This window comes from Carcharodon carcharias, chromosome 3 (assembly GCF_017639515.1).
Source record: "Carcharodon carcharias isolate sCarCar2 chromosome 3, sCarCar2.pri, whole genome shotgun sequence".
In the NCBI taxonomy this organism is placed as follows: domain Eukaryota; kingdom Metazoa; phylum Chordata; class Chondrichthyes; order Lamniformes; family Lamnidae; genus Carcharodon; species Carcharodon carcharias.
Genome location: NC_054469.1, coordinates 16,813,242 through 16,836,039, shown reverse-complemented (window position 1 = coordinate 16,836,039; position 22,798 = coordinate 16,813,242). Strand labels below are relative to the sequence as shown.

At 45.3% G+C, this 22,798-nt stretch overlaps 1 protein-coding gene across 1 annotated transcript in view; it reads left to right on the top strand.

Moving 5' to 3' along the window:
- LOC121275814 (vasoactive intestinal polypeptide receptor-like) overlaps window positions 1-21,901 on the top strand; it is a 70,834-nt gene extending 48,933 nt beyond the window's left edge. The window contains exons 13-15 of the mRNA XM_041183450.1: window positions 7,535-7,664; window positions 11,210-11,251; window positions 21,719-21,901. Coding sequence (XP_041039384.1) covers window positions 7,535-7,664; window positions 11,210-11,251; window positions 21,719-21,901 — 355 coding nt within the window. The remainder of the gene's footprint in view (window positions 1-7,534; window positions 7,665-11,209; window positions 11,252-21,718) is intronic.
- Window positions 21,902-22,798: the final 897 nt, after the last annotated feature.

Below are 22,798 nucleotides of genomic sequence, written 5' to 3'. Positions count from 1 at the left end.
AATTTTAAACCAATTTCAGCAAGGAAACTGACCATTGAGAACTTTACTCTTCATAAAATGCTGGGCAAAGGAAGCTTTGGAAAAGTGCTACTTGCAGAGTTGAAGGGAAAGTGGAATTCAAAGTGGCTTTTTCCAGCTTCAGTTTCTGTAGACAGCAGGCTCAATGCACAAATACTGCAGGTTTTTCACACTTATGTTAAATCTTACAATGTCTACCTCCATTATACATGTTTCTCCCTTTTAATGGGTAAATTCCATTGTCCATATGTCTTTGGAACTTTACCTTTCTCATAATATAAATCTTTTCATGTTGGCACTATATTGTCAATAACCCTTGAGAAAAATAATTACATTCCTTAGCTTGCTTGCCTGGCTATTTGTAAACAGACTGAGATCCCTTTGAAAACCAAATCACCAATTCTATCTAAAAATTCAAATTTCCTTTATACCTCACATCCCAAGAACCCAATCATGTTTACTCATTAACATATTAAAGACACTTCTACACTTTACCTCTTTTAATAACTTCAACCTGCAGTCTGCTTGGCTACAAGAAGTAATTAAATCACACACACACACACACACACACTATCCAAACCCCACTATTAACCTACTTTTACAATAAATCACAATAATTTTATAAGAATTATTATACTTTCATGACACAGTTCCTTATAAGGCAACCTGCTTATTCCAGGTGACAATCAAGTAAACCTCCAGTGAACTGCCCCCAATGCATTTGCATTCAAACTGCTCACATTATTCAAGATGTGGTCTCACCAATGACCTGTATAACTGAAGCATAATGTCCTTATTTTTATGTTCAATTCCTCTTGTAATAAAGGATAGCATTCCATTAGCCTTCTTAACTATTTGCTCTACCTGCATACTAACTTTTTATGAATCATGTACTAGAACACCTAGACCCCTCTGCGCCTTGAAATTCTGCAGCCATTCCCCATTTAAGTAATACTCTGCTTCTTTACTCTTCCTGCCAAAGTGAACAACTTCACATTTTCCTACATTATACTCCATCTGCCAGATTTTTGCTCACTCACTCAACCTATCTATATCCATCTGCAACCTCCTTATGTCCTCTGCACAACATACTTTCCTACCTATCTTTGTTTCATCTGAAAATGTAGCTACAATGCCTTTACTCCCCTCATCTAAATCATTGATATAAATTGTAAAAAGTTGAGGCCCCAGCACAGACCCCTGTGGGACTCCACTCATCACATCCTGCCAATCTGAAAAAGGCCCATTTATGCATACTCTCTGTTTTCTGCCAGCCAGCCAATCTTCTATCCATGCTAATACGTTACCCCCTATACCAAGAGCTTCTATTTTCCGCAATAAACTTTGATGTGGAACCTTATCAAATGCCTTCTGTAAATCCAAATACAGTACATTTACAAGGACCCCCTTATCCACAGCGCATGTTACTCCTTCAAATGACTCCACTAAATTGGTTAAATATGAGTTTTCTTTTACAAAACCGTGCAGACTCTTCCCGATTACCTTGTGTTTTGCTAAGTGCCTGGCCATAACCTTCTTAATGATCAATTCTAACACCTTCCCTACTAACTAGCCTATTGTTTCCTGTTTTCTGCCTCCGTCCCTTCTTGAATATTATATTTGTGACTTTCCAGTCCGATGGGATCTTTCCAGAATCTAGAGAATTTTCAAAAATTCACAACAGCGCATCGACTACCTCATTGGCCACCTCTTTTAATACCCTAAGATGAAGTCCGTCAGGACTCGGAGATTGAGAGTCTGCAGCTCCATCAGTTTGTCGAGTATTGATCCCCTAGTGATTGTGATTTGTAGGTAGATTCTGCCCAGGCCATGGTGACAGAGGAGGAAACTCAGTCACTGGAAGGATTTAAAATTGATATAGAGGAGGTATTGGGTAAGGGGTACTTAAGGTGGATAAGGTACTGGGATCGGATGAGATGCAGCCAAGAATATTGAAGGAAGTGAGATTGGAAATTGCAGAGGCACTGGCAATAAGCTTTCAATGTTCCCTGGATTCAGTGGAGGTGCCGGAGTATTAGAGAATTGCAAACATAACGCCCTTGTTCAAAAAAGATTGTAAAGATATGCCCTGCAACTACAGACTAGTCAGTTTAACTTCGGTGGTGGGGAAACTTCTAGAAACAGCTATTTGAATTAATAATCACATGGAAAAATGTGGATTGATTCAGAAGAGTCAGCATGGATTTGTTAAAGGACAACCATGTCTAACTAACTTGCTGGAGTTTTTTGAAGAGGTAGCAGAGATGGTTGATGAGGGCAAGGCCATTGATGTGGTGTATATGGACTTCTAAAAGATGTTTGATACAGTGTCACACAACAGACTTATGAGGAAAGTTATAGGTCATGGAATAAAAGGGGCAGTAGCAACATGGATACAAAATTGGCTGAGGGATAGAAAACAGAGAATAATGATTAATGGGTTGTTTTCGTACTGGAGGAAGGTTTGTAGTGGAGTTCCCCAGGGGTCAGTATTGGGACCCTTGCTCTTCCTGATATATATTAATGATCTAGATCTTGCAGGGGACCATTTCAATGTTTGTGGATAATAATGGGAAGTGTTGTAAACTGTGAGGAGGACAGTGTAGAACTTCAAATGGATGCTACGTGCATTCAGATACAGAGTCTTAATTTTGTCTTTTTGTTATCTTTAGCCTTGACTGTTGGTGCATTCTCAGGTTTTATCTCTCTGTCCCTTCCTGCTATTCTATGATACTCATTTCTCATATCACTATTATGGTTTCCTGCCTTGAATCTACCCCTGGATTTGCCACATCTACCTAAGCTTGATTTCCACAACCCCCCACCTTCCACTCCCCCTCCCACCGCCGCTCCCCCGCCCCCCCTTAGTTTAAGGCCCTCTCTACTTCCCTAGGTATGCGGTTTGCAATAACACTCATCCCAGCGTGGTTCCAGTGTAAACCATTCCAATGATACAGCCCCCAATTTCCCCAGTACTAGCACCAGTGCCCCACAAACCAGAACCCACTTCTCCCACACCAGTCTTTGTGCCATGCATTTGTCTCTGATCTTATTTCCCCTCTGCCAATTTGCACATGGCTCAGGAAATAATCCGGAGAGAACCCCCTTTGAGATTCTGCTTCTTAATTTGGTATCTAGCTTCTCGTACTGATTATGCAGAACCTCTTTCCCTGTCCTGCCTACGTAATTGGTACCTACATGGACCACAACAACTGGATCCTCCCGCTCCCACTGTAAGTTCCTCTCGAGCCCTGAGCAGACATCCTGAACCCTGGCACCAGGCAGGCAACTCAGCCTTCTGGACTCCCGTTCTTTGCTACAGAGAACAGTGTCAAACACCATCACTAGACTATCTCATACTACCACTACATTCCTTTTTGCTCCCCCCACTTGAATGGTTTCCTGTACCATGGCCAGCCTGCTCATCCACATTGCAGACGCTGCTTTCATCCACATGGGTTGTGAGTGCCTCAAACCTGTTTGACGCTTTTTTTAATTCATTCACGGGATGGGGGCCGCATTTATTGCCCATCCCTAATTGCCCTTAAGAAGGCACTGGTGAGCTGCCTTCTTGAACCACTACAGTCCATGTGGTGTAGGTACACCCATGATGCTGTTAGGGAGGGAATTCCAGGATTTTGACCCAGCAGTTGTGAAGGAATGATTGCAAAGTCTGAGGCTCCTCCATTACTGGGTCCCATTCCCTGCCTCACTCATGATCACGTCCTCCTATCCCTCACTGTTGACCAAAACCTTTGTGTTGCCTCTGATATTTGTTTGTTCAGATCTCGAACAGCGTGATTGATTGAAGACTTCAGTTGATCATGCGTTTTCAAAGGTATATACTCAGCTAGAATCTTGTGCTTCACACCTTCCAGTTCAGCTCTGATAGGAGCATTTTCCTGTAGAACAGCTTCATTTACCTTTTTGCATGTTTTGCTTCTTTGGGGTCACCTCAGTAGCTTTCCATCATTCATAGCCATCTGCTCACTCCACACTGCTATGTGCTGTTGCAGTTTGGGTACCATGTCAGCATTTCCAAAAAAAGCTCTATTTTTAAGCCTTTCAGCTGCTTCTCAGCCATTTCTTTCTTCTGCACTATACTCTTTGATTCATGCATTTCATTGCACTGACATGGTCAGCAACTGTTTTGTGGTTTATTTGAATATCGTCTCCCTTGCTCCAGGCTCTCCTTTCTCCCTTACTCCAGGGTCTTCTGTCTCCCTATCTCTGCAGTCTTTTGTTGCCCTTCCATGAGGGTCTCTTGTTGCCCTCGGCACTTTATTGGGAGTTTCTCTTTCCCTGGGTCTCTTCCAATTTTCTGTTCATGGCCGTTTGTTTTTTTCTTGTAGTTACAGCTTTAAATTTCATTGCCCCTTTAAGGCTGTCAGTTCAGTAACCATTTTCTTCACTCAGGCTGTCCACAGCTGTCGGTTTCTCTGCCTGTGATTTTTCCATGTTTTTATGATCTTGGTGGGCTCCACGGAAATTGTGGGCCTTTTTTTTCTCAATCTTCAAGGTAGGAGCATTTTTCTCTGTGATTATTTCTTTTTTATCTTTTATCTGTGCAGGTGCTTTTCTCTTTCTGTTTGAGTTTCCCGTGCTCCAGGAGACTTCTCAGCCATTCAGCAATTGACAGTGTTTTAACCTTAAAGCCATAGCACTTCTTTCTATTTGCTGTGCTTGCCTGAAGGCGATTTCCTAAAAATCTTTAGAACAGCAGCAATTCTCATTTTTACTTCAGCCTGGCACCTCATGTTATATAGTGCCAGCTGGTGTTGAAGCTTTCCTCTAGCTGCCATCTGGATTCTGAGCCCTGGGACCGCCGCCCGTTCTACAATGTAAGTGTGGCTTGTATTTTGTATTTTTGCTCACCGTCTCATGAGCTGTCCAGGTCCTTTGCCTCTGTGTCACTCAGGGGTCTTACAATTTTCTGTAGTGTTGCTCACGCTACTTGTGATCTGAGCAGTTTTTTTGCTCTGTGTCACTCAGGGGTCTTGTAATTTTTGTAGTTGTGCTCACCTGTCTTTATGATCTCATGAATTTAGTAGGCTAAACAAATCCAGAACTCCGACAAAAGAGAGAGCAAGATGAAGCAGATGAAGAGTGCTTCAGGTATTAGATAGGTAATACATTTGAGAACCAGGCTAAAGATAGATGGTTCAGAGGAGAAGCATATTAAAAAGAAGAAAAGAGAGAGTATGAGTAGACTGGCTGCTAAAAAAATGGGAATCCAAAAGTTTTCTATCGCCATATAAACAGTAAAAGGGTTTATTAAGAGGGATGTGACCAATTAGGGACCTAAAAAGGAATTTATGTATGGAGGAAAGGGAATGGCTAAGGTCTTAAATTAATACATTGATTTCAAACAATCATTACAATGTATACCACAGGAGAAAAGGATGTTGATTAGTTGAAAAGTCCACTCCGATTGGCCAAGGTTCCCAGGCCATTCAAAAAAAGTGCTGGGCTTGAACATATTCCCTTTGTTTGCAGAGTACGAGTCCCTGTGTACGAATGTATCTCACTTCTGGCAAACCATAAATGAGTCACATTGGGAGCTTGACTGATTATCTTAAATTGGTTAGTATAGCCATTAGTGCAGTCAGGATTGTTCAGCAAGTGCTGCCCAATCATAGATTCACATCTAACATCTAACAGGAGACCTTTTGAAACATGGAGGGAATGAGGTGGATTGGGTGGAAATCAAGCGAGCTGCTTTGTCCTGGATGGCGTCGAGCTTCTTGAGTGTCGTTAGAGCTGCACTCATCCAGGCAAGTGGGGAATATTCCATCACGCTCCTGAGTTGTGCCTTGTAGATGGCAGACAGGCTTTGGGGAGTCCGGAGGTGAGTTACACACCGCAGAATTCCTAGCCTCTGACCTGCTTTAGTAGCTGCAGTATTTATATGACTGGTCCAGTTCATTTTCGGGTCAATGGTAACCCCTGGAATGTTGATAGTAGGGGGTTCAACGATGCTAATGCCATTAAATGTCAAGGAGGGGTAGTTAGATTATCTCTTGTTGGAGATGGATATTGTTAGGAACTTAAAGTTTAATTTATATTCACGTGTTAAGAAAGGTGGAACATGGTTTCAATTTCATTTAGATTATTTTGTGAGCTTGGTGCTGGGAAGTCTGGAGAGTCTCCTAGCAAAAAGGTTAGGTTTTCTGGATTTGTTGGGATACGTACATTTTTAATGAGGTTTTACAAGCCTTGGGGTGAGGAGTTGGACTAAAAAGGGAATTAGAAGTTTAGTGAATTTGGGAAAAAAAAAAACACAAAGTAGACAAAGCTGTGCAGTTGCCCTAGCAACAGGGGCCCAGTGAGACACGGAGACACAGAGAAAGGCAGAAAAGAAGTCCAGGGTGCGTATGTCAGAGGGGGAAGGCAGGGGTTCTGAGCTCTCTGATAAGAGTTGCTGCAAGGCTGCTGCGGACTGAGTTTAGGGAACTTGTGTTTGCCCCGCAGTTGAATTAACAGTGAGATTAGAATGCGGTTTTTGGAGCCGAAATTTTCCTTCAGCGAGCGTCCGAGCGCCCGACCTGCTCCAGTCTGAAATGACGCGCGTCGATTTCAGCCGAGTGTGCCGACGGTCAATGCACAGTCACGCGATAGCTCGGTCGGTGGGCGGGCGCCCCGGTGCTGGAGGCGCAGCCGTGAAGGTTAAAAGGCCTGTTAGGGCCATTAACTAATCGATTAATAAATGTTCTGCTACCCGTCCGACCTAATGGTTGGCGGGGCAGACGAAAAGGCCCAAACAGCCTTTGCATTTTTTTTGGAAACCTCATCCACAGCTGGGAAGAGGTTTCCAAAAGCAAACAAAAAAAAGCGAAATAAAAGTTTTAAAATTTAATTAATGACGTGTCCCAGCTCATGTGACAGAGTCACACGAGGGGACATGTTGCATTACATTTTTATTTTCTTTTATACTAACTCCTCATCTCTCTGGGGCAGCTCCGTGCCTCAGGGAGGTTCTGAAGCCCGCACTCATGCACACGCGTGAAGTTCGCACTCGCTCTGCTCACCCTCTCCACCCCAGCCCCCCAACACAGGCAGCGCTGAGCGCTGCCGCTCGCGTTTCATGCTGGGCGGGCCTTCATTTGCCTGGCAGCGTGAAATCGAAGTCCGGCCCCAAATGTGGGTGGCGGTCGACTTCCCGACCACCCCCCACCAAGCCTGACATGGATGAAATTCTGTCCTGTGTCCATCTGGAATTAATTTAGCCCTTTTTTTAAATTGAAACATCTTATTAATTACGATGCCATCTTTAATATCTAAAAATCCCCCATGTCTTTGTGAAGAATGCTACAGGGATATAGGAATCCCTCTTATTTCCAATGAGAGCTATTGAACTGGGGGGACTCTGACAAACATGTTCCCAGTGACCCTCCGCTCCTGGCCCTCATTCACTGGTCTGACGCTTTGACCTTCCCAGAGAGAAAGGCAGTAATTTTCGTTTGAAATTTTTGGGGAGGGGGTTGGTTTAAAAAAAAACTCCAAACTTCTTTTCCAGGAGGCTGACGAAGTCGACTCTGCTCCTCATCCCGCTCTTTGGTGTCCATTATATTATGTGTGTGTTTCTACCCGATCACATCGCAGAAGATCTGAGACTCCACATCGAGCTTGGAATAGGATCGTTTCAGGTACTGTCCCCACCACTTACACCCTCTGCGCTCAGCATTGGCTGCCACCTATATCGGTCAAAAGCGGCATCATTTACAAAGGTGGGGTATAGCAAAGTCAGCACAGTTCAATAAATCCTTATTCTGTACTTATCATTTAAAAGGCTGTGCTGCCATCCGGGAAAGATAGGCCTTCAGGCAGTTCCAATCATCTGCTCGTACCTCAGCAAAGTATGGTTACCATGGTGATGAGGTGCCGAATGCCTTGGTTGACCATTAGGAGAGGCAGTTGCTTAGTGAGATTTCTTTCTTATACAATATGTCGATGGTGTCACCATTTGCGAAATCACACTGGCATCGACTTTACCCTTATAAGTGGTGGGGACAGTGTGGGATGACAGACACTCAGGGGATAACTTTAATCTGACAAAATTGGTGGGTTTGGGTCGGGTGGAAAGTTAAAATGTTGAGAAGCTGACAAAAGAACCAGCCATCCTCCAACCCGCCCATTTCCAGATTTAATGGAGGTTGAATGATTAGGCAAGAGACCAACCCACTCCTGAGAGGGGTATTGGTTGTTAAAAACTTTTTAAGGGGCTGCGTACCTATATTTTACCAGTGATTGAAGTTTTAACCAGGCCTTGGGAGACCCAGCAGGTAAAAAGAGGTGACAAGGGTTGATTCTTTACAGCACTGCTTGTGGGTAAGGAGGAACAGGAGTGTATCCACCAGGCTCAACAAGCTACCCAGTAAGAACGTCCGACACCCCTGTGACCACCGACAACCACCGAACTCGAAGCCCCCATGCACTCCTGTGATCTCTGGCTCCATCTCCACTCTATCACAAAATCACAGAATCACAGAACAACACAGTGCAGAAGAGGCCCTTCGGCCCAACAAGTCTGCACTGACATGTGAGAAACACCTGGCCTTCCTAATCCCATTTACCAGCACTTGGCCCATAGACTTGAATGTTATGACGTGCCAAGTGCTCATCCAGGTACTTTTTAAAGGATGTGAGGCAATCCGTGTCCACCACCCTCCCAGGCAGCACATTCCAGACTGTCATCACTCTCTGGGTAAAAAAGCTTTTCCTCACATCCCCCCTAAACCTTCTGCCCCTCATCTTGAACTTATGCCCCCTTGTGACTGACCCTTCAACTAAGGGGAACAGCTGCTCCCTATCCACCCTGTCCATGCCCCTCATAATCTTGTACACCTCGATCAGGTCACCCCTCAGTCTTCTCTGCTCCAACAAAAACAACCCAAGTCTATCCAGCCTCTCTTCATAACTTAAATGTTTCATCCCAGGCAACATCCTGGTGAATCTCCTCTGCACCCCCATCCTGTGCAATCACATCCTTCCTATAATGTGGCGACCAGAGCTGCACACAGTACTCCAGCTGTGGCCTCACCAAGGTTCTATACAACTCCAACATAACCTCCCTACTTTTGTAATCTATGCCTCGATTGATAGAGGCAAGTGTCCCATATGCCTTTTTCACCACCCTACTAACATGCCCCTCTGCCTTCAGAGATCTATGGACAGACACGCCAAGGTCCCTTTGTTCCTCAGAACTTCCTGGTGTCATGCTATTCATTGAATACTTCCTTGTCAAATTACTCCTGCCAAAGTGTATCACCTCACACTTTTCAGGGTTAAATTCCATCTGCCACTTATCTGCCCATTTGACCATCCCGTCTATATCTTCCTGTAGCCCAAGACACTCAACCTCACTGTTAACTGCCCGGCCCCCTTGGTCCCTAATGGGCCCTACTCTTTCCCTGGTTATCCTCTTCCCATTGATATACTTATAGAATATCTTGGGATTTTCCCTACTTTTACCAGCCAGAGCTTTCTCATATCCCCTCTTTGATCTCCTAATTGCTTTCTTAAGCTCTACCCTGCACTTTCTGTACTCCACTAATGCCTCCCCTGATTTTCTCCCCATATACCTGCTAAAAGCCTCTCTTTTCCTTCTCATTGTATCCTGAATATCTCTGGTCATCCATGGTTCTCTGGGCTTGTTACTCCTTCCTATCACCCTAGAGGGAACATGTTGAGCCTGTACCCTCCCCATTTCCTCCCATCTCTGCCACTGACCTGTGACTCGACCTCTGATCTCTACCCGACCATTCCAAACCCACATTGTGTCCACCCCTCACTCACCATTGCAATCTGTACTGCCCATCAGCATTGAGATTACCTGCTCCTGGGCTGTGGCCTCATCTGCAGATTTCCCCACCTGACAGGGAAGCAAGCCTGTCAATCAAGTTGGCGTCTGGGCTGGGAACCTGTTCAAAGAAAAACATGGTCACCATGGAACTAAATCTCCATGGGGTGCATTTTATGGTCTCCCCACTGGCATATTTGAAGTTGGGGGGATTGGGGGTGGTGGGAAGTAAAATAAAATGTGTTGCCAGCCCATCACCTCGACCTGTCCCCTATATTACATGAGGCGTAAGGTGTAAGGCAGCCCATTGGACCTTATGCCTATTGCGGCCCTTAAAATGGACAATTTAAAGTCCCCATTCCACCTCAATTCTCTGGTGCACAAGGGGCATGGAGACCAGCCAGATAGCTTTCCCTTCAGGGGGCGCTGCAAGCAGGCAGGACAATGTACCCATTGTGGAAACCCCTAATACGGTACCCCACCTTTTTTCCCTCCCAACCAACCAATCAACACACCCTCTGTAACCTGATTCCCCCAGCCACGTCCCTTCACCAGGGGTCTCCTAATTTTATCCACCCAGACTTACCGCAGTCCGATACCTATCTTCTCAGGGCTAGCATGTAGCATCAATGATGGCCACTACTCTCTTCTGGTGCTGCTGGGACTACAGAACTGCCAGCCAATCAGATTAGCCAGCAGCTACTCTTCCCTCACTCTAAGCTTGTTAAGGCCAGCCCCAGTGTGTTTTTTTTATTAATCCATGGGATGTGGGCATTGTTGACTAGGCCAGCATTTATTGCTCATCCCTAATTGCCCCTTGTTCACAGGTCATTTAGGAGCCATTGCTGTGGGTCACATGTTGGCCAGACCAAGTAAGGACAGCAGATTTCCTTCCCTAAAGGGCATTAGTGAACCAGGTGGGATTTCAGATTTTTTATGAATTCAAACTCCACCATCTGCTGTGGTGGGAGTTGAACCTGGGTCTCTGGATTATTAGCCCCAGCAACAACACCACTAGACCATTGCCTATCCTGGTTTCATACTGACGAGGTGTCGACTGACTTTTAGCTTGGGGGTGGAGGGGTGGGGCAGATAACCCCCATAAAATCCACCCCATAGCGTTCATGCAAGTCTGAAATCTATCGCTGCTATTGGGCCCAATTGCTCCACATGATAGAGTTCCACATTCAAATGCTGTCTAGGTATACAAAAACTTTGGGCTTTTATAACCTTCTCCCTTCAGAACACCAACCCTACCATTACCATCAGAACATTTAGCTAATTCTTAAATGTGCCTAGTACCACTTGGAACAGACACACTTACAGCAATATTGACAAACTAAACATAATTGCTCAGCTCCACTCTAATTGATTCTATTTTTTTTTAAACAGGGCTTCGCTGTGGCTTTACTATATTGTTTCCTGAATGGAGAGGTAAGGAATTATTTACTGCTTGAGGGAGGCATTATAGTGACAAGAGCAGGAGAGCAGGCTTGTTGGAGTTTTCTTCGGACTTCCTCATGGTTCAACAGCTGTAAGCCACATCAGTTAGAATGGGGTAGGAGAAAGTATTAGAACATAGGAATATGCCTTATAAATCATCTGAACTCCTCGATTAGATTCCAGTCTGTAACTCACTCCCAGGTATCCATTGTTCTGTATATAAACCAACGAAACTCCTCAGATTCCAGCCTGTAACTCACTCCCAGGTATTCACTACTCTATATATAAACCACCCAAACCCCTCCATTAGATTCCAGTCTGCAAATCATTCCCAGGTATCCATTGTTCTGTATATAAACACCCCCAAACTCCTCAATTAGATTCCAGTCTGTAACTCACTCCCGGATATATATTATTCTATATATAAACTACCTGAACCTCATTGATTAGATTCTAGTCTATAACTCACTCCCGGATATACATTGTTCTATATATAAACCCCCCAAACCCCTCCATTAGATTCCAGTCTACAACTCATTCCCAGGTATCCATTGTTCTATATTTAAACCACCCAAACCCCTCGATTAGATTCCAGTCTGTAACACACTTCCGGGTATCCATTGTTCTATATATAAACCATCTGAACCCCTCCATTAAATTCCAGTCTGTAACTCACTCCCAGGTATCTGTTATTCTATATATAAACCCCCCTAAACCCTTTGATTAGATCCCAGTTTGTAGCTCACTCCCAGATATTCATTATTCTGTATATAAACCCCCCTGAACCCCTCCATTAGATTCCAGTCAGCGTGTGTGTCTCTCTTTCTCTGTGTGCCTCTGACTTTCTTCTACCGTCACCTATATGGAAACCCGTTCATCTTACAGCCAGAGGCCTTGCCTCTCCCTGGGCACGAGGGGTTCCCAACCTTTAGATTATGTTGATGCATTCTCATCTGTGCCTCAATGATGGGACCCTGCTTAGCCTGCTCATTACTTTGATATAAGTACCAGTTAGAAATAAAATGGTTTGTTTTAAATGCCTAAGTTAGCAGACAATAAGGAAAGACCACTCTGGCTCCTCATAGACTTGTATAATCCGCCCTCGCATGGGTTCCACCCCTTTAATTCAGTTAAATAGCTGTACCAATGAGAGAGCACAGGCACAATGGGCCAAATGGCCTCAAGTGTCCAACTTTTTCTAGCCTTTGCTCCCAGTTCAATCCTCTTTGTTACGGTTCTGCCTCAGAAAACCTAGGCCTAATTTCAAACCACCCTGAGGGCAGGTCATTTCATTCTATTTGCAGGCGATTGCACTGCTGCGGAACAAATATTCATGGGCCTTTTGACCTAAATTATACTTTTAATACTTTCTGTTACCACTGTTTACATACGAGCGTATGGCCCAGGGTTTTCCGGTCGTGGGGCAGGCTCGGCGGGTAGGCCCGGAAGGGGACCTCGAAATGGACCGCTGCTCCCGATCGGGGCCCCCGACCGCGACTTCAGGCTGGCTGGTCAATTAACGGCCAACCGGAGTGAAATGCGCGCCGAAATGCTCAGCGCTGCCGGGAGTGGGGGGGCCGGGGAGGGGTGTGAGTGTGGGAGTTTGCGCATGAGCACGGGTGCGCACAGTGAAAGCTTCCTGAGGCACGGAGCTGCTTCGGGGAGCTGAAGATTTTTAAAATAAAAAGTAGAGAATTTTAAAATGTTTAAAAACATGCCCCCCCCCCCCCACCCCATGTGACTCTGACATGTTAGCGATAGTTTGAAATTTTTTTTATTAATCACTGATCGGAACCTCATCCCACCCGGGGATGAGGCTTCGCTAAAAATCCAAAGGCCCCCTGACCAATTCGCCTACCCGCCAACCGTCAAGTTGGCCGGGCAGTGAAAAATTCCTTTTGATTATGACTTTAACGGCCTTAACACGCCGCTTAATTGTCGGCAGACACGCTGCCGGTTCCCTTGCACTCTCGCCGACCAATATATCGCGCGAGTATGTGACGACGTCGGGATGCTCGCCCGAATCCATCGGGCATCATTTTATGTTCATTCGGGTTTGGGCGCACACCCGCTGGATGAGCGAAATACCCTGGCCCTGAATTAGGAGCAGGAGTAGGCCAGTCCGGCCCCTCAGGTCTGCTCCACCATTCAATAAGTTCACGGCTGATCTGGTTGTAACCTCAACTCCACATTCCTGCCCACCCCCGATAACCTTTCACTACCCCGCCCCCCCCCCTTATTAATCAAGAATCTATCTAGCTGTGCCTTAAAAACATTCAAAGACTGTGCTTCCCCTGCCTTTGAGGAAGAGAGTTCCAAGGACTCACTACCCTCTGAGAGGAAAAGATTTCTCCCCATCTCTGTCTTAAATGGGTGACCCTTTACTTTTAAACAGTGACCCCCTAGTTCTAGATTCTCCCACAAGAGGAAACATCCTCTCATATCCTCCCTGTCAAGACCCCTCAGGATCTTAAAGGTTTCAATCAAGTCGCCTCTTACTCTTCTAAACTCCAGTGGATATGAGCCTAACCTGTCTAACCTTTCCTCATAAGACAATCCACCCACTCCTGGTATTAGTCTAGTAAACCTTCTCTGAACTGCTTCTAATGCATTTATATCTTTCCTTAAATAAGGTGACCAATACTGTACCACGGTACTCCAGATGTGATCTCACAAGTGCCCTGCACAACAGAAGTATAACCTCCCTACTTTTGTAATCAATAAATGATAATATCCTATTAGTTTTCCTAATTACTTGCTGTACTTGCAAACTAACCTTTTGTGATTCATGCACTAGGACACCCAGATCCCTCTGGATCTGAATTCTGCAGTCTCTCACCATTTAGATAATTTTATGTTTCCTAACAAAATGAACAATTTCACATTTTCCCACATTAAACTCCATTTGCCAGATCTTTTCCCACTCACGTAACCTACCTATGTCCCTTTGTAGCCTCCTTATGTCCTCTTCACAATTTACCTTCCTACCTGTCATCAGCAAATTTAGCAACCATTCCTTTGGTCCCTTCATCCAAGTTATTTATATAAATTGTAAACAGTTGAGGTCCCAGCACTGATCCTTGTGCACACCACTCATCACATCCTGCCAACCAGAAAAAGACCCATTTATGCCAACTCTCTGCTTCAAGTTAGCTAGCCAATCTTCTACCCATGTCAATATGTTAACCCCTACACTATGAGCTTTTATTTTCTGCAATAACCTTTGATGTGGCAATTTTTCAAATGCCTTCTGGAATTCTAAATACAGCACATCTACCAGTTCCCCTTTATCCACAGCATATGTGACTCCTTCAAAGAACTCCAGTAAATTGGTTAAACATGATTTCCCTTTCACAAAGCCATGTTGACTCTGCCTGATTGCCTTGAATTTTTCTAAATGCCCTACTATAACATAATTAATAATAGCTTCTAATATTTTCCCTATGACAGATGTTAGGCTAAATGGCCTACAACTTCCTGCTTTCTGTCTCCCCCTCTTTTTGAATAAAGGAGTTAGTTTTGCTATTTTCCAATCTAATGGAAGCTTACACGGATCTAAGGAATTTTGAAAAATTAAAACCAGTGCATCAACTCTCTCACTAACCACTTCTTTCAAGACCTTAGGGTGAAGTCCATCTGGGCCTGGAGATTTGTCAGCCACAGCCCCAACAACTTGCTCAATACCACTTCCCTGGTGATTGTAAACTTCCTGACTTCCTCCCTCCCTTCTATTTCCTGATTTACAACTATTTCCGAAATGTTACTTGTGTCCTCTATAGTGAAAATGAAGCAAAATATCTGTTTAATTCATCCGCCATCTCCCTATTTTCCATTACCAATACCCCAGATGTATTTTCTATAGGACAAATGCTCACATTGTTGACTCTTATTGTTTAAATCTTAGTACTCGTCTTGACATTACTAGCTAGCTTTCTCTCGTACTCTAGTTTTTCCCTCCTTCTTAATCTTTTTGTCATTCTTTGCTGTTTTCCCAATCTTCTGATCTGCCACCTGGTCTTTATGTAATTATATGCTTTTTTGTTAAGTTTGATACTGTCTTTAACTTTTTTAGTTAACCAAGAAAGGTGGACCCTCCCCTTGGAATGTTTCTTTCTCATTGGAATGTATACATTCTGTGTATTCTGAAACATCCCTTTGAATGACAAATCACTGAACTTCTATTGACCTATTCCTTAACCTCATTTGCCAGTTCACTTTAGCTAGCTCCGCTTTCATGCCCTCATAATTGCCCTTATTTAAGTTTAAAATACTAATCTTGGACGCACTCATTTCTGCCTCAAAATGAATGTAAAATTCATTTATATTATGGTCGCTGCTACCTAGGGGTACCTTCACTAGGAGGTTATCAATTAATCCTATCTCATTGTTCAATACCAGGTCTAGTATAGCCTGCTCTCTGGTTGGCTCCAGAATATGCTGTTCTAAGAAACTATACTAAAAACGTTCTATGAACTCCTCATCTACGCTACCTTTGCCCATCTGATTTTTCCGTCTATTAAAGTCCCCCATGTTTATTGCTGTACCTTTCTGGCAAGCTCCCATTATCTCTTCTTTTATACTCTGTCCTACAGTGTAGTTACAATTAGGGGGCCTGTACATCACTCCCACAAATGACTTCTTGCCTTCATCATTTCTCATCTCAACCCAAACTGCTTCTACATCCTGGTTCCCTGAACTTAGGTCATCCCTCTCTAATGTGCTAATATCATCATTAATTAACAGAGTTACCCCTCCACCTTTTCCTAACTCCCTGTCCTTCCTAAATGTCACACACCCTTCAATATTCAGGTCTCAATCTATGTCATCCTGTAGCCATGTCTCTGTAATGGCTCTCAGATCGTACTTATTTATTTGTTCGCGTTATCAGTTCATCTGTTTTGTTTTGAATGCTGCGTGCATTTAGATACAAAGCCTTTAGTTTTGTTCTGTTATTATTTTTGTAGTGTCTAGCCTTATCTGCTGAGTTACTCTTAGATTTGTACTCTCTGTCCCTTCCTGTCACAGTCTGTTTATCACTTCAAATATTAATACCTGTCTCTCTTGCCTTGTCTCTACTCTTTGGTTTACCACATCTTCCCAAATTTGATTCCTTGCCCCCGCTATTTAGTTTAAAATCCTTTTTACTTCCCTAATTAGGCAGCTCATGAGGACACCAGCCCCAGCACGGTTCAGGTATAGACCGTCCCAATGATACAGAACCCATTTTCCCCAATACCGGTGCCAGTGCTCCACAAACCGGAACCCACTTCTCCCACACCAATCTCTGAGCCGCGCATTCATTTCTCTAACCTTATTGGCTCTTTGCCAATTTTCATGTGGCTCAGGTAACAATCTAGAAATTATTACCTTTGAGATTCTGCTTCTTAATTTGATGACAAGCTCATCATACTGACTATGCAGAGCCTCTGCCCTCGTCCTGCCTATGTCATTGGTACCTACATGGACCACGACCACTGGATCCTCCCCCTCCCACTGCAAGTTCTTCTCCAACCCTAAGCAGATGTCCCAAAGCCTAGCACCGGGCAGGCAACACAGCTGCCTGGACTATCGCTCTTTGCTACAGAGAACAGTGTTAATCCCCCTCACTATACTGTCCCCTACAACCACTACATTCCTCTTTGCTCCCCCCACTTGGATGGCTTCCTGTACCACGGTGCCATAGTCAGTTTGCTTATACACCCGGCAACCCCTGCTCTCATCCAAACAAGCTGAGAGAACCTCAAACCTGTCGGACAATTGCAGAGGCTCACCCTCCTGCACTCCTGCCCTCTGGGTCCCCTTACCTGCCTCACTCGCAGTCACACCCTCCTGCCCCTGGCCACTGACCAAATCAGAAGACCCTATCCTAAATGGTGTGACTGCCTCCTGGTATAAAGCATCCAGGTAACTTCTCCCCTCCCTGATGTGTTGCAGTGTCTGCAGCTCAGCCTCCAGCTCAATGACTCAGAGCAATGCTCCTAATCTTGTCCCAGATCTACAAAGTTTCTTAAGCAAAGCACTGAAATTAATAGTGCCCACATTGAAAAGGGTTCTAATTTGCTCTGATTAGGTGTGGAGTGCTGTACATGTGTTCATGCTGCTATTCTGATTGAAGATCGTCTTGGCATTTGCAACCTGGAGACATAAGACCACAGAAATCCAGTCAGAATATTCTACATACGCACCAGATATGTCAGTCCGAGAGTGAATTTTATTTGTGCAGTTGCAGAAGGTCATCTAATCCTGAGTTAAAACAAAAAGAAATTCAGGGATTCCCCTTTCTGACACTTCGGTTGTTCACCAAAACGATGGTCGAGGCAAAGGGATTGGAAGTAGAAAGTGAACATTTACAGCAGGCACTAAGCTTTGCAGATGTTCAAAGAGGCTTCATGGTGATTTGGAAAGATTCAAGAATTTGCTAATGAATCAAAGCTGGTATTTAAAACTGAGAAGCATAATAGTGGGACGTCAAGATGGCATCATTGAATAAGGGAGTCCGCCAGCTCGGTGGCACGTTTGCCCAATATGGGTAAGCTGGCTCCTACATACGAACGTGCCAATTAGGAGCAGGACTAGGCTACTTGGCCCCTCAAGCCTGCTCCGCCATTCAATAACTTCATGACTGATCTAACTGTGACCTCAAGCCCACATTCCTGCCTACCCTTATAACCTTTCACCCTGTAGGCTCTATCCACCTCTGCCTTAAAAATATTCAAAGAATCTGCTTCCACCGCCTTGTGAGGAAGAGAGTTCCAAGGACTCACAACTCTCTGAGAGAAAAACATTTCTCCTCATCTCTGTCTTAAGTGAGCGACCCCTTATTATTAAACAGTGACCCCCTAGTTCTAGATTCTCCCAGAAGAGGAAACACCCTCTCCACATCCACCCTGTTAAGACCCCTCAGGATCTTAAATGTTTCAATCAAGCCGTCTCTTACTCTTCTAAACTCCAGCAGATACTGAATTCCAGTGGGTCCTGCTCTTTTCAGTTTTCATCTGATAATTAGACAACGGGAAGAGTAGGAGTCGGTATCTTCTTTTAGATAAAAGGGAAATTAATGGAGGGGATAGAACTATAGGGCCGTACTTCATCATTGGAGACCCGTCTGCCAGCTGGAGAGCCGGAGAGAACCCCATGATGTCTCCTATCGGGAAGGCCCACTTTATTAACTGCCAATGAGGCACTTAACTGGACAGTGGTGGGCCTTCCCCAAAATCAAGGACCTCAGGGACAGATATTACCACCCCACCACCCCTCAACCCTGAGGGCTGCCGGCCAGTGGGAGGCCGGCAACTGTTCATTGCTCAGCAGCACCAGTGGGAGCGGTGGCTGCTGCTGGTAATGCAGCCACCTGAGGCCCAGGATCGGCGAGGGACCCAGACCACAGGCGGGGTGGGGGGAGGGCAGTCACAGGGTCCGGGGATGCAGGTGAAGGGGTCGGCAGCGAGGGCAGGGCCCCCCCCCCCATCCTAATGCCATGACCCTTAATCAGGCACTGCGTGTCTTTGAATGATGGAGCATTACCCCTGCCCAACCCCCAGCCCACCCGGACGTCCGCAAGCAACCATGACAGGGAGTGCTTTTTGGGCTTCCAGTACAGGTTGGAGGGGGGGGGCACCTCGGTCAGAGGTGGTGGGATGGGGGTCCTTTAAGGGCCTTAATTGGCAGTGGGGCGAGAGGGCTGCCCATAGGCCTTGCCGCCCCAGACTTAATTTGATACAAAGGCAGTGGGATCCCCACTCACCACCCTCCCACCCAACTCAATGCCCCCCCATGCCTGCAAAGCCGCCTCAGGGTGACATTAAATTCCACCCATAGGATCATGCCCATGATGGCTCCCTGTAAGAGTGACTCAGCTAGTCTCACTCCCCTGTCTTTTCCCTGTAACCCTACAATTTGGTTCCCTTCAGATAACAATCTGGTTCCCTTTTGAAAGACGTGTGAGGGTTGGGGGTGTGAGTTGGCCTTGGGTTGGCATGGAGGGCATGGGGACATGAGGGGCAGGGGTAATGAGTTGACATTGAGTTGGCATGGGGGGTATAAGGGTGGGGTGTGTGCGGGTTGGGGGGTGGTGGGTGAGAAGGTTTGAGGGGTGAATGTTAGAGGCCCAAACAACTTCACAGAGAATTCTGGTGACTCAAGGTCTGCCTTCTGTGATGAAATGTGCCTCCACTGTACTCTCAGGCTGTCCAGATCTTGGTCACTCAACACGTTAAAAAATTCTCCTCATGTCACCGTTGCTTCCTTTGATATTCATCTTAAACCGGTGTCCTCCAGTTCTAGAATATATGGACATGGATGACAGAAAATGCTGTGATACCACTTAGCCCACTAACCAACCAAGCCGGTAAGAGTCGGTCCTTGCTCTGGCGTTAACCATTGAGCAAGGGCTGCAGTTATTCGGCTGGATTTTCACTGAGTTTAAGTGGGGTCCTTTTAAAACTGGGTGGGCGGGGACCTGAATGCAAAAGTCCAGCCACCACTTCCGACAGGTCCAATTTTTGCCGGTACGGGAAAGAGAGTGGGAGGTGGGGACACGATTCACTCAGGAGGGAAATCAGAACTCACCACACTTCTTAAAGTATGGATAAGGTCTGTTGAATTGTCCTGATGCAAAGTTTTTTTTTAATGCTCTACTCTAAACTTCCAAAAAAACCACAGGCTGTCATTGAGAGGCAAAAATAAAAATCCTTGCTGCACTATTTTAATTGCCTGGCATAGGTTAGAAAAATAGTAGCATCTGGTCATGCAGTTTCAAAAGAGCTCTTTGACATTTCTCCAAGGGCAATCATTATGTCATTACAAATGCTTGGCTGAGTTTTGAAAGCTAAAGTTATCTCAGCAGGGGCTTCTAAGTTCGCAATTTGATTGACAGCTTAAAGGCGCTATTAAAGGATTAACTATAATCCTGAATAGATGTTTGTTTTTATAAGAGATTAATCACTTAAGATTTAAAAGCCTTGAATAGATTTTATAAGTGGGAGTTTTTTCATTATCATATATGTAGGAGCGAGAGCTGTATTAGATTGTTAAAAGCTTTGTTCAACTCAACATGGCTCCTGAGGTCTGCCCATGGCAGATACTGGGTGAGCGCATGGAGTGTATGAGGGATCATGGAGTAGGTGGGGAAATGAATCAGCATTGAATTGGCATGGTGGGTGTGTGGGATGGGAATGAGTGGCATTAGGTTGGCCTGGAGGGTATGAGACATAAGACAAAAGACATAGGAGCAGAAATTCGGCCCATCGAGTCTGCTCCACCATTCAATCATGGCTGATAAGTTTCTCAACCCCATTCTCCTGTCTTCTCCCCATAACCTTTGATCCCCTTACCAATCAAGAACCTATCTATCTCAGTCTTAAATACACTCAATGACCTGGCCTCCACAGCCTTCTGTGGTAATGAATTCCATAGATTCACCACTCTCTGGCTAAAGAAGCTTCTCCTCATCTCTGTTCTAAAAGGTCTTCCCTTTACTCTGAGACTGTGCCCTCGGGTCCTGGTCTCTCCTACTAATGGAAACATCTTCCCCACGTCCACTCTATCCAGGCCTCTCAGTATCCTGTAAGTTTCAATCAGATCCCCACTCAACCTCTAAACTCCATCAAGGATGTGAGAGTTGGGGGTGTGAGTTGGCCTTGGGTTGGCATGAAGGTCATGGGGACATGAGGGGCGGGGGTAATGAGTTAATATTGAGTTGGCATGAGGGGTATAAGGGTGGGGTGTGTGCGGGTCGGGGGGGGGGGCAGTGGGGGGTGGGTGAGAAGGTTTGAGGGATGAGCATTTGAGACCTGAACAACTTCAAAGAGAATTCTGGTGAATCAAGGCCTGCCTTCTAACCAGCCCACATTGGCACACGCCCACCTCTATGGCTGCCTAGGATCTGCTTCCAGAGTCGGAGGACCTGACTCCAACTCCGATCTCAGGGCACTTTTCACTGCGGCATGTCTGGCAAACCAGGAAATTCCCCGACTTGAGCTGTCAGCCGCAGTGGCAAAAATTCAGCCCATTCAGTCCTGGGTCTGCTTCCTACAGCAGAGAAGGTGGAAAGTAGATTTAAAAGAGGTGTGTAAAATTATGAAGGGTTTAGAGTGAACAAAGGAGGAACTCTTTCCAACAGCAGGAGGGTTGCTAATCAGAGGAAGCAGAGTAACTGGCAAAAGAACCAACGGGGTGATGAGGAGAATTACTTTTACGGAGTGAACTGTTATGATCTGGACTGCCTGGATAAGACAGGCTTGATGGCAACTTTAAAAGGGCATCGGTTAAACAGTTGAATGGGGGAAAATGGCAGGATTTTGGGGAAAGAGGAGGGGAGTGGGTCTAACTGGATAGCCCTATCAAAGAGCCGATAGAGGCTCAGACGTGGGCTAAGTGGCCTCATTCTGTGCTACTCGTAAAACTCTATCTGTGTGTTTTATGATTGAAAATTACTGATGTGTCTTCTTGCCCCTTAAGGTCCTCGCTGAGCTGAGGATGTGTCTGAGATGGTGGCGCTCAGAGAGAGACCTGCAGTTCAATAGAAGACGCAAGCGGAACTGTTCAACAGAGAGTAGTGCCATTGCCTACGCCACTCAAATCTCCTTGCTCGAGAAGATTAGTCCTAAACGGAAATTGTCGGGCCGCCAAAGCAGCCCTTGACCTGTGTGGAAAGGGGCCTCATGCATGACATTTAAAGAGCTATTTATAAGTAATGAAGGTGAATAGATCAGCCTTACAAGTTGCAGTTCTTCGCTGAAGCTACTTTAGTTTCTGTTCAACTTCCCTGATTTCAAAGTTGTTGTTAATCATCCAAATTGTTGCGTGTGGGGAGGTCACTCTGCCTCCATTGTAAGGACTTAGAAGACCCATGTTGTAGGAACTCCCAAATTGCTCTTCAAAGGTTGTTTTCCCTCCTGGTATTCTTACATTGGATCGGCTTGACACTCATACCTCCGAGTCAGAAGCTCAAATCCAACTCCAGAGAGGTGAGCAGCAAATCTACATTGATACACCAGTGAGAGAGTGCTGCACTGTCAGCGGTGCCTTCTTTTGGGTGCCACGTTAGGTCTGCCCCCCCCGGGTGAATGTAGAAGATTCCGTGCCAGGATTCGCAGAAGAGTTGTAAGTGACTTTGCAAGCTGGTGCGATGCTTACATGAGAAATAGAAGCAGAAGCCTTGGGCCTGCTCGGCCAACCAATACAATCATGGCTGATTATCTGTCTCAACAACACTTTCTCACCTGATCCCTATATTCCTTGATTCCACTAGAATCCAAAAGTCTGTCTATCTCACCCGTGATTACACTCAACAATTGGGCACTCATGACCTCCAGGGGTAGAGAATTCCAAAAAATTCTCATTTCAGTCCTAAATGGCCATCTCCTTATCCTGTCACAGTGTCCGTGTCTGCAAGCCCCTAGCCAAGGAAATAGCCTTGTAGCTATTTCTCAGTTGTGAGACATTGGAGATGGCAGAATTGACCAAGGGCAACTGCACAACTGGTGCCCATATATATGTGCAGACACAAGAACAAGAACACAAGAAATAGGAGCAGGA